Genomic DNA, 13,058 nt, shown 5'->3' on the forward strand with positions numbered 1-13,058 from the left:
AGCATGCTAAAATAAATCTGAATATTTGTTTTACACACCTTTTTAAACTAATGAAAATGGAGGGCTTTTAATGAAGATGACTACAATACATTTCTTAATAAATCTGTAATGCTTTGGATGCATTAACTGATATAAATGAATTAAAATATATATATTTTTTTCTTTTCAATTGTTGTTTTATTAATAGAAAACAATTATATACATAATTAGATTTTTATTTTTCCTTTTAAATACATGCAATGTTGAGGCATGATCATTTCAGAGGTTCCAGTTGTCTATGTCGTACACGTCCCATCACAGAATCAGTCACACTTTTCTGTTGAGGAAATGTAAAATACTTTTTCAATATGTAAAACTATTGTGTATTCCATAGTTATGTCCTAGATCAAAAACTTAATGAACTGTATATATGCATGTGGAAGAGAGAGTGAGAATGTGTACTCACAACAGGAAGGTCATGAAGAATCATGGTTGATGTTTGAGCAAATCCATGTTCATATTCACTGATTCTGGTCAACATCTCTTGTTTGTCCTTCCCCCATTGTTTAGAGTTCTCTTTAAGCTGAATCAGACACACAAATGAAAAATAAACAAACAAAAATAGATAATCAGTCAATATCAGGAGAGCAGAACACCTGGACACTAACATTTTCCGTGACTCCAAATACTGTATATGCTGCAAATGTTGCTCAATATGTTGTCATCTTATTATTAATGTTAATCAAAGTCCATGATGATGCGTGATGACAGTGAGTGTAAATGATAACAGAATCTTCATGTATTTATAACTATCCCTTTCAGCATGCAAGCTAAATTCTCACATTTGCCTTCCTGACAGCATTAAAAGCAAACCTGTTGTTCCAGTGTCTGGATTCGACCTTCAGCTCTTGCCAACTGTGTTAATAACTCCAACTTCTCACTATCTGAGAAATTCTGATGGGACTGAGAAAACAAACACATTATTTAAACACATCTGTTTTGTAGAGTATCGCTCATGTATATTTGAGTTGAGGTGTGCTGTAGCAAGTGTCCCATGTTTACCTGCACAGGTTGTTGAATTATGATAGGAGGGGGTTGATTACGGAGCCTGTCCAGTTCCAGTCTGAGTCGAGAGTTTTCTGATGCTAGCACAGACTCGATTTCTCTCCTCTTGTGTTCTTCTTCATCTGTAAAAACACAGCAGAACTACTGTTCCCAAATTAGTTTTACACCTCAGGCCTGATTGTCTAACATACGTGTCAGTTTGAATGTTTTACATCTGCATGGTAAAAATGTGATATCAACTTTTATTCAACTTAAACCGCTTATTTCCAGGTTTAAATAAGATTTTAAATCCCAGATTTTTAGGGTCTGGGTAGCTCAGTGAGTACTGACGATGACTACCACCCCTGGAGTCGCGAGTTTGATTCCAGGGTGTGCTGAGTGACTCCAACCAGGTCTCCTAAGCAACCAAATTGGCCCGGTTGCTAAGGAGGGTAGAAACACATGGGGAAACCTCCTTGTAGTCGAGATTAGTGGTTCTCGCTCTCAATAGGGTGCGTGGTAATTTGTGCGTGGATCGCGGAGAGTAGCATGAGCCTCCACATGCTGTATCCAAGGTGTCGTGCACGCCAAGCAACGTGACATGATGCACGGATTGATGGTCTCAGGAGCGGAGGCAAGTGAGACTTGTCCTCCGCCACCCGGAATGAGGTCAGTAACCGCACCACCACAAGGACCTAGTTAGTCGTGGGGATTGGGCATTCCAAATTGGGGAGAGAAGGGGATACATTTATTTTTTAAATTCCAGATTTTCAATTTGGGCTCAGACCTTTGGATTTCACTGTGGTTATATTATAATCTATTAGATTATTGTGTGTTTGTGTGTGAACTGCTGATATTTATTAGGTAATTTCACCCAATGCATGTGCGATAATTTTCAGTCAGTGGAAGAGACACACCTTTATGTTTCATTGCTGCTTTTTTCTTCTCTGAATTGTCTTGATTTCTTTCTTTCAGTTTTACATCCAATATTTTCTCCATTTTTTCAATGACCTGCTCAATAAATTAATCCAAGAATCAGATTTTTGTACTGGAAGCCAACAGTTGTGCTGGAACAGTTTATACATGTTTAAAAAATACTTGACAAAAATTTTAGAAAACTAATACTATTTTACAGAATAGCTAAATACCTTTTCCTGTTGCCGAATTGTATCCTCCAGAGCCATAATTTTCCTGCCACTAGCCTGGTATCTCTTTAGCACGGCCTGCTGTTGCTGATGGGCTCTTTGAAGCTGGACAAACTCTTTCTCAATGTCATTCTTCTACAATGAGCACAATAAAGAACTATAACTGCACACAGGTTTAATACAGTGAGTTAACTCATTTATTGGGAGAGTACTGTTTTAAGATGCCTGCTTGCTTTGTATAATTTGCAGCTTCTGTTTATCAAATGGAAAGAGCATTATAACACTTGGTCTGGAAACAAACTCAGCCTGAATCAATCAATGATCTTAAGAGGAAACCATTAATGCTATTGTTACAGCATATCCTTACTTCCAGCAAACATCATAAATAAATGCCAGTAAATGGACCCCTTGAGCTTCAAAGAGGAAACACATTGTCTCTGAGCACTGCTACTTTGGTAAAAGAGTTTCATTAAGAACTTGAATTGATCCGAGGGAAATCGGTCTTGATTGACCCACCCTGATAAGCTCGTTCTGAAGCTGTTGTATTCTGTCCTTTTGGGCAGCCGCCGCGCTGCTTTCACTGGCCAGCTTGAACTTCAGAGAGGCTGCAGGAAGTGCCATACAACAATAATGAGTGTTGACTGAACCAGCAAACAATAACAGGTTAATATGAAAAAGACCTTGCCTTCCTTTATATCAGTTTCTCATTCCTGTCCTGAAGTACCACTAACACTACACATTTTGGATGTCTACCTTATTTTAGACACTCAATTCAGATCAAGGAGTATGAACTGATCAGTAAAATCAGGTGTGTTGGATAAAGGAGAACTCCAAAATGTGTAGTGTTATTGATAATCAAGGAACACTGATTTATATAATTCTGCATTAATTTTATCAAACCATTTGTAATACAGTTTAACAACTATAACAGTATAGTGTACAGTATAGTATAAAGCCCTGTATAGTAAAGTGCTTTTTATAATGGTGCAGTATAGTATGGTACAGTAAAGTACAGTGTTGGTTAAGTCAATTGTATTATTGTATTGTATAGTATAGTACAGCAAAGTATAGTATGGAACAGTCTATAGTAAAGTGTATTTTAAAGTGGTACAGTATAGTATATAGCACTGTATATTAAAGTGCATTTATTATGATATAATATAGTGTAGTATAGTTTAGCATACAGCACTGTTGGTAAAGTTATGTTATTATTGTATGGTATAGTATAGAACACTATAGTAAAGTGCTTTTTATAATGGTACATTGTGATATGTTATGGTAAGGAATAGTATAGTAAAGTATAGTATAGTACAGTATAGAACACTGTTGGTAAAGTTTATGTTATTATTGTATGGTATAGTATAGAACACTATAGTAAAGTGTTTTTTATAATAATACATTAAAGCAGGGGTCGGCAACCTAAGGCACACGCGCCAGCATTGGCATGCAGAGGGGTAATCACTGGCACTCCAGCAACGGCGAGAGAGGAGTAGATTATTTTAATTATATAAATTCTGCATATGCATTCCAGTCTATATCTTGATGTAATCCTTCCTCATGATCACGCAGCGTGTTTTCATCAGCTGACTGGGAGACTAAACAAAAAGTTATAATGTGATGAGAATGCAGTATACCGAACAGACTCATGCAACGCGTGCAAGACATTCACACATCCCGAGCCGGCAGTGCTTCACGTTTGGTTAATTGCAAGAGTAAATGCGCCTGCTTTTCTGCGGTCAGGCTGCATGGATGACAGTCTACATTCCGTGTTTCATTTGATTATTTTTGCTTTCAGAGCAACATGTGATGTAATAAGGAAAAGCCATTGACCAGGAATATAATCAATGTCAAAGAAGTTGCTGATCCCTGCAGTATAGAATGGTGTGGTATAGTATGATATGGGATTGTATAGTATAGTACTTTAAAGTATAGAGCCCTATTGGTAAAGTTAATTCTATTATTGTTTAGTAAAGTATAGTATAGTGGATGTGGATGTGAGTGTATGTCTGTCTATGTGTGGCCCTGCGATGGACTGGCGACCTGTCCAGGGTGTCCCCCGCCTTTCGCCCAATGTTAGCTGGGATAGGCTCCAGCCCCCCGCGACCCTGTACACAGGATAAGCGGTTGACGATGGATGGATGGATGGAAAGTATAGTATAGAGCACTGTAGATAAAGTTCATTTTATTATTATATATTATAGTATATTATAGTATAGTATAGAACACTATATAGTAAAGTGCTTTTTATAACGTTACGGTACAGTATTGTATGGTATAGTACAGTATGGCATAGAGCACTGTATATTAAAGTGCATTTTATTATGGTATAGTGTAATATAGTATAGTTTAGTATAGTTTAATATAGAGCGCTGTTGGTAAAGTTAATTTTATATGGTATAGTATAGTATAGTAAATGCATTCTATAATGGTACGGTATAGTATGGTATGGTATAGTATAGTATAGTATAGTATAGTATAGTATAGTATAGTAGTATACCATATCAAAGCATTGCATAGCATAGCATAGACATGTCCCCCCAATAATCAGATATGGCCAAATTCTATAGCCCAATAATTTATATTCTTGTTGCTGTTTGCTGCAGTCCTAATTGTCTAAAGTTGCATAGATTACATAATAATAAAAAAAAAAAACCTTGTCAATGTCATTTGAGATCAAAATCAAAGACTCAGTTTTCATAGAAGTTAAGTGGGAAACTAATGGATTAGTCCAGCATTAGCAAGGTCAGCAATTCAAAACAAGAATATTAGTGCCATGTAAGAAATGTTGTACAGACCGACAGTTATTTCCAAGTATGCAAACTACTTATTCAATGGTTTGTAATTGAAAATATGTCATGCATAATACATGATTCATAATGTCATTCATGATTGTGAGTGAAAAAAATCCATAAAACTATTAGTAGGAGAGTTATTATCACCCTCAGATTTGAACTAAAACATGGTGACCTATGGCTTTTGTGTTTTTTACGTTGTGTTAAGGGCAGTGTGAGATTTTCTTAATGTGAGTAAATCTAAAAAGGGTAGTTAGAAAAAGTTTGGCAACCACTGATCTAGGTTGTAAAATAACATTGCGGTAATTAACTATATCATTTATGTTGCTATTCTAATAGATCCATTTCTCAGTTCTTGCCATATTGTATATTTAAAGCTATGAAGTGATCTTTTTTGCCACTGCACAAATCTAATTTGTGGCAAAGAATATGTGGTGTGGACTTGCCTGTTATTTCTATAATTATACAGTACGTTAGTTGAATGTACAGCATGAACTTAAAAAGAACAGTGTAAATTAAAAAAAATTATTATAATATATATATATATATATAACATTTTGGGCCTTTATCACATTTAGAGCCTTTATTCCATAAGTTATTGCATTCAGCACCTTCACTATTTTAAGGACAAAAAGGACCATTATATTTTTACCTCAACACCCATAGTATACCAAGAACAGTACAGTATATTATTTTAATTTCAGAGTTCAATGTGGTATTAAAACATAAAAGTAGTTCAGTACCTCTGAATTTATATGAAACATTTAGAATAGTTGGCCGAACTATGGATTCTGAGCTAAACTGATATTCAGACTGCAGGAACATTAACATGCTGTGACCATGACACTATGGAGATATTTTTGGAGAAAACATACAACTATCTAACACCCTGAAAGAGACGCATGCATTCGCCATGCAGACGAAATTAGCATTAGCATTAGCTTTGAAGGACTCAAAGGTCTTTGACATGTCCTTTAAGCGCAGCCTTGTGTTTGTGTGTATGTGTGTGTGAGGGACACACACTGTTCTTAGCAGATAAGGCAGCGAGTTCTTATCAGATTCCCTTAGCTAAATGAGAGGTTTTTATCAATCTCAGCGCAGCTCAACAAGGACATGTGATACTCCAACAGTCACTTCCTAAAGTGAGCAAAACTTTCGGTTCAGTCTGGTGTCTTTAAACTCTTTTGACATAAGTGTACATCATTGGTCTCTCTATAATGCCAGTATAATAACTAGTGATGCTTGCTAAGTTGCTAATCAAGCTAACACATGCTTACACTTACTGTTAGGGTTTTTAAAACACACTGCATCATGAATGATGCATGAATTTGTGTGGCTTGTTGACGAGAGGTGTGCTATTACATTTCTAAGTGACTGAATTTGCAATTTGTATTAGCTGTGATGACCCAAATTTTGTCAGAAATGAAGATGTTCTGAACGTTTCACCTATTGTCTAATAGTTTAGCATTGGGAAACTCCAGGGGGAATCCCCGCAGAAAAATGTTGGCGGTACCACCATTCTGAAAGAGCTGAGATAATTGCAGTATTAATTGTACCTGCTAATCAGGTAAGGTTTAGTGGCAAAGTGCACAGCCATGAAGAATAAAACCTAATCTAATCTTTACATGCTTAAATGAGATTATAGTGGGAAGAAATATACCGATCTGGTCAGCCATCTCAGTTTTGGTCATGACGTCAATATCGACGTCATCAAGCAGGGTGTGGCCCAGATTCTGATGCAGGGAGAGGTCACGTCGCAGCTCACTGTTCTCAGACTCCAGACCGCTCACCTTAGAGCGCAGCGCGATTATGTCATCGGCCATCTTGTGCATAGCTGTACGGTAGTTTTCCAACTCCTAAAAAATGTAAGAAAACATTTGAATTGACAAAATCCTGCAAATATGGATTTTTTATGTGAAATATTACTTTCCATCTGAATATGTAATACTATGTATGAATTTTGGGGTTTGCCTTAATAGGAAGGACCATCAATGACATACTTAACTCTACATGAATGGCAGTTGCACTTTGCTGCCACTAGGGAGCATCAAAGACACATGTTCAGTCGGGTGTCTGCTCAGTGTTGAGTGTTTCACAGAACCAAAACAAGATTCACAGCAATCCTGTTTTCATGCAGCATTCGTCTGAGGCTGACTGTCTGTCTAATTAACATTCATTTTGACTCTGTTTGAACCCTTTTACAGGGAAAGAGAGATCTACTGTCACGTTTAGAATTGCAGTTGGGCTAATACTGGAGAACCTGTCATACTGTCAGTACTGTAATGGCTTCACTATAGCAGCAGTACAATGTAATCAATCCTTAGACTGTAGCCTAAGGGAGAACTGCAGATCTGAGTGCACAGAGGAAGTATACCGGATGAAATCTGCCAAGTGAAAGGTGCTTGCCTATTTCTCTTGCCAGAATGCCTATTCTGAAACTGCTGGACTTGGATCAAAACGTATAGACACAATATCACCTATTAATAAAGCTATATATACCAGACAGAGCTAGAATCATACTTACTTAGCTATTGGTGGACTGCCATGGGGTTTTAATGGCCGATGCAGATTTAATATATACTGTACACAACGGCCGATGGCCATTATATTGTGGTTTTCCCCTTCCAAGGACCCCCCTTCCTAAAATTAGCATTCTGATGAATAAAGTCCCATTTCTATTGTGTGTGAAAAATATTAAAGGAATATTCCGGGTTCAATACAAGTTAAGCTCAATCAACAGCATTTGTGGTATAATGTTGAGTACCACAAAAAAGTATATTGACTCATCAATAAAAAAAGGAGAAATCTTGGTAATAATGGGGCAAATTTTTGGAGGGTTTAAACACAGAAATGTGAAGCTTATAACTTTATAAAAACACTTACATTAATTCTGCTGTTAAAATGTTTTTATTATTTGAGTTGTAAAGTTGTTTAACCTTGTGTGACCCTGAATACATATGAGTAGACATTGCATTTTAGCTTCACTATACGCAATGCACAATATCAATTCATTGAAGCCGAATGATCTCAGTTCAGGAGAAACTGTGCTGTCAGTAAAGTAGTTTGTCTTTGGGAGAAACGGCAACAAAACTACATCTGGTAAGAAACCTAATTAAGGTTTTACATCGAAACCTGTTTGAGTCTCTGGTTTCATCTGATTGATCATTTATAATATTTGAGCAATTTATCCCGAAACTACACGCTGCTAAAAACAATATACACTAATGTGTACTTTAGAACATTTGTTTCCATAGAAATACTGTACTGTGCATTAACATATTGAGAATCAATGGATTCATCCAAAAACTGAAAAACTTTGCTTTCAGAGGCTTTAGGATGAAAATAAGGTGCATATGTATACTTTTATTTTAACATGGTTGGCAGTGATTGGATGATGCTGCCCATTAATTTGTATCTAAATGAATTATGCTAATTTCTGATGTAATGTCTATAACATCTTAAAAACATTAATAACCAACACTCCTGGGAACATAATATACTGTCTTTCTATAGCTTGGTATTATTTAAAATGTCACAACTTCGACATGTCGAAATAGATTTTTGTGGTAATCAACATTGAGCCACAAATGCTGTCGACTGAGCTTAACATGTATTGAACCCGGAATATTCCTTTAAGCGTGATCTTATAAAGACAACACATTTCCAAACTTAAATAATAGATTTTTGTACTGTTATCATACCAAAGCAAATTATTAACATTTTATCTGGAAAATATTACTTTGAGTCAAGTTCACAGAATACCTTTTTTCTACCCAATATTACAGCTATTTTAGAAGTATAAACCTGAAGAAAAGCATTTTCATTTTCGGATTTCTTTTTTTAGCACTTTTCATAAAAAACATTGTTATAAAGCATTCTTTAGAAAGCAGAAACTGTAACGATACCGAATTCGGTAAATGCTAAAAATTATGTCGTTGAACAACATGAACAACAGCCCTAAAAATACATTTTATAAAACCATTTCTTTTTTTCTTTTCTAAATTTTATTTTTCCTGGACCCCTTAGCACCCCTTGCAGATTTTAACAATCCTATTTATAAAAATATAGCAAATAAAATATATGCAATTTAAATTAACACTTTTTTTTTTTTTTTTTTTTTTTTTTTACAGTATTTACTCAAAATCTACAACAATTAAAATCAGAAAATGTTTATTATAAAAAATATTATAAAAATATTTGTTGTGTTGTCAAGGCGGTCAGTAGATTTTGGAACTGACATAAGTGGAAAATGACACTTCTTTTAAAAGACCAAAAAGACGAAACCGATACTCTCGAAATGGCCAAATATCAGCTGATTTATCAGTCTATTATTAGTCACAGCACAGTGTAACAATCATGCTTTTGGGAACATAGTTTTGGCATAACTTGTTTCTCAATTAGGGATGCACAGATACAAAATTGTGTGCCGATACTGATATCGATTATTTAGATCAAAGTCTGCCGATACCGATGGTTTGGTGGTTCTGCTGATTTAATACTACCTTGTTTCAAATCACTCTTAATTAATTACACAACTTCAAAGGAAATTTAAATCCTACCTTTATTGTCTAATAATCAGCCCTAATCATAAAGTGTTCTTAAACAATAATCGGACGATACATTGGTGCAATGCCTTTATTTTGAATGTTTGTTCTATAGCCTTGAAAAATGGGATTGTGACATCAGACATGTCCTAAGCAGAGAACACACCAGGGGCATTGTAGGATGTACCACACTTTCAGGCATCCTTTTGTGCTATTGTGTTAGTTGTATGTCACATGCCATGTAACATGCGAGCAAGGCTTTCTACTCTTTCAAGTGCAATCATTCAGGGTCACTGTGTAGGGAGGGGGTTCATCTGACAGTTAAGTCAGGGGTCGGGTGTGCAGAAACGGGAGGGGAGGTAGAGGGACCGATCAGGCGGTTCCATCTGGGCCAGTGTGCGTGTGGCTCCCTTGGGTCGTCTGAAAGAAATTGAGCGCTTAATTGAAAGGGCACACATGCAAGGTGAGAATGATGATCGTGATGAGATGTGGGGGCCCGTTGGGTGAAGAGGAATCATCTAAACCCAATGAAAGAGGGAATGAGGAGGGAGAAAGAAAGATTGGTCCCTTTAGACTGCACCAGATTTGCCCCCACATAGTCTGCACTGTTGCACCAAACAATCACATTATAAAAACACATATGGGACTCTCTCTCTCTCTTTTTCTCTGTCTGTGGGGTGCATTGCGATGATTCTGTGATGATGAGAAAAGAAAAGCCAATATGGTCTTTCCATTCCATCATTGCTTCAGAGACTGAGAACTATAGACAAATACAGGTCACCTTGAGTTGGGTCTTGAGGGCTTTTCCTTTGAAATCCACTATAGTGCTGTGAATATTCATAACCAGCACTCTAATTAACCAAAACTCATCAAATTGAACAACATTGCATCAAACATGCAGTTACTGTTTATGGTACTGTAAAGATTATAACGTGCTTTGGAGGTGCTACAAAAGGTTGGGGTACTTAACCTATTCGTGCAGTAGAGATGATCCCCTGGCAATGGATGAGACTGATCCCCTTGAGAGAGACACAAATCTCCTCAAAAGAGAGACTAAAGTCATATTTATCCAGTGGAAGAAGGCTAACTTTTTTCTACCAAACGTACTAAAGCATCCTAGGCGAATGAAGCAAGTGTTTATAAAATAGCCTTAAGTAAGTTTTTAAAATAGCCTTCAATTTTAACTAGCTGGCTGTGAAACAGGTTGTCTTTGTGAAGTTTGTGTTGAGTATCATAAAAAAAAGTGTAGTTTTGAACAACTTTGGAGAGAAGGGCTTCAAAGTTATCAATTTCTTACATTACGATAGTATGCTAGCTAGCTACAATCTCCTTAGTTGGTGCACATGATTGTAAACATGTCACGTCCAAACCACACCCACCATTAGTGTCAACCAATCATAAACACTCTTCGATTAGCCAAGTTTTCCTAGGTATAGAATTTCAGGGATGTGCACGAACAGGAGAAATACCACCAATCAAACACCTTAACAGAAGTAAAAGAAGCCTGTATGTAAGTCCTTTTTTACTATCAATTCTCCTGCCAGCCCAGTAAATGGCGATATGTATGAAGAATGCGAATAGCTGAAAACAAAAGAAGAATGTGAAAGTAAAAATTAAAGTGGAGAATGACTGAGCAGGGAGGAGAATTTATAGTAAAAATGGACTAAAATATTGATCTGTTTTTTACTCACACCTATCAAATCGCTTCTGAAGACATGGATTAAACCACTGGATTACTTTTGTGTGGACATATGTGATTTTTGGAGCTTCAAAATTTTGGCACCAATTCACTTCCACTCTATGGACCTACAGGGCTGAAATATTCTTCTAAAAATCTTCGTTTGTGTTCAACAGAAACTATTATGAGAGAACTTTCATTTTTGGGGGAACTATCCCTATAAAGTGAGGCACTATCCACTGCCATTTTATTGAATAAACAGAGGGCTGTCTTCATTAAAACATCCCTATTTGGCTACGCAGAAGAAGAAGGTCGAAAGAAAGTTGGTATTTGAGGGTTAGTAAATTATGAAAGATTTTTTTAAAAATAGAGAGAAGAACTTCTGGAAAATTCTGGGAAAGAAGTACATACAGTATAATATATACTCACTTTATTTTGATGTTCATTGACTTCAGCTGCATGAGGATCCTCTTCTAAATCCGGTATAGGGGGACTAAATAGGAAACATTTACAGAAAATGAACGAACAGAGCAAAAAGTCTAAAATATCACTGCACTGTAATTGATATTTGCAGTAACCCTCATAAAAAGCTCTTTTACCTTCTGTGTGGTGAGTACACGTCATATGTTTGATTGAGCTGAGAGTCTGACATTTTCTCTTCTGCAGGTTCTGTCCTGTTTTTGGGATTTTTAAGGAGGTGAAGATAATCTGGGAGAATCTTGGAGAGAGCGTCATGTGACGGCAAATCATAAGAATTCCTTTCCATCTGTGGGAAAAACAAAGAGATCAAATAGCACGTTTAAAAGCATGATCCTAACAAAATGCATAGAAACAACTGAATGTCGGGCCATTTTAACTAACAAACTGTCCTTGACAGTGTATAGCACATTATATAATGTATCTGTTACATCTATATTGCAGTACATCAAGCTGAGAATGTAAAGTTACAAATAAGAAAAAATAAAGCTTTTTTTGTTTTTACTTACAGAACGTGTCACTGGCCTGTAATGATTCTTCGATTTTTAAATAAAAGTGCTAAATACACTAAAGTAATACACTAAAGTACGTGTGCACATCAATTCCAAAATGTGACAGAACAAGGTTCAGCTTCAATCATAGAGAGTTTCATTGTAAGAAACACTGAAAGGAGGTCTTATGTAAATTCACTGCCAAACACAGTCCTGCATGGTTACTATGGACAACACTCTTTCTTCAATGTAATGCAAATAGGACAGAAGTCCAAGAACCAACTTTAACTTCCATTAAAACACTACCCTATGTTTACATTCTCATTTCAATGAACAAGGACCAATATTTCTCCTCAGTTCAGGCATAATCCATCATAAGAGAAGACATAAGAGATGGTTCTAAGATCATCGGGTCAGCAGGCATCTGTTATCAAGTTACCTGTGCAAGCTCATTCTGTGGTTTCTCATAGTTCTGTGGTTGTTTCTGCATTGGTCTGAAAGGTCCTGGGCTCTTATGAGGAATATATAGAAGACAAGTGCATGTGCCGGACCATGCGACAGCTCTGGCACTGTTAGCAACCTGATACTGGGTTACCACAACACAAATCCTGCCTAGCAACTTTTCTAACTGCTAGTCTGACACAGCACAATATCCATGTGTATGTGCAAGTTTTATAGATATACGGAACATTCAAAGATATAATTGAATATCATTTTTCATCTGTTTCATGGCAAGAGGGGGGAGGCAAAGATTAGCGGTACGCCAGTGGGAGAGTATAAAATATTTGAATGTTGAAAAAATTACACACTTCCATTTCCTTTTCTAGCTTTCATCCATTGTGACTAAAATGAGATCTGTCCTGTTTCATGACAAGCCGTGTTGAGTCAATACATCTGTATCAAAAGCC

At 36.5% G+C, this 13,058-nt stretch overlaps 1 protein-coding gene across 1 annotated transcript; it reads right to left on the reverse strand.

Moving 5' to 3' along the window:
* Nucleotides 1-174: 174 nt before the first annotated feature.
* Nucleotides 175-12,686, reverse strand: LOC127638633 (coiled-coil domain-containing protein 33-like). Its single transcript, XM_052120242.1, has 11 exons — nucleotides 12,590-12,686; nucleotides 11,782-11,948; nucleotides 11,612-11,675; nucleotides 6,621-6,816; nucleotides 2,685-2,773; nucleotides 2,172-2,303; nucleotides 1,941-2,034; nucleotides 1,042-1,166; nucleotides 853-942; nucleotides 446-562; nucleotides 175-316 (listed from the first exon to the last, which is right to left on the reverse strand). Exons 1-11 carry the CDS (start codon nucleotides 12,638-12,640, stop codon nucleotides 254-256), a joined length of 1,188 nt encoding a protein of 395 aa, XP_051976202.1. The 5' UTR covers nucleotides 12,641-12,686; the 3' UTR covers nucleotides 175-253.
* Between the last annotated feature and the right edge of the window lie 372 nt (nucleotides 12,687-13,058).

The sequence above is a fragment of the Xyrauchen texanus genome, chromosome 46 (genome assembly GCF_025860055.1).
Source record: "Xyrauchen texanus isolate HMW12.3.18 chromosome 46, RBS_HiC_50CHRs, whole genome shotgun sequence".
NCBI lineage: Eukaryota > Metazoa > Chordata > Actinopteri > Cypriniformes > Catostomidae > Xyrauchen > Xyrauchen texanus.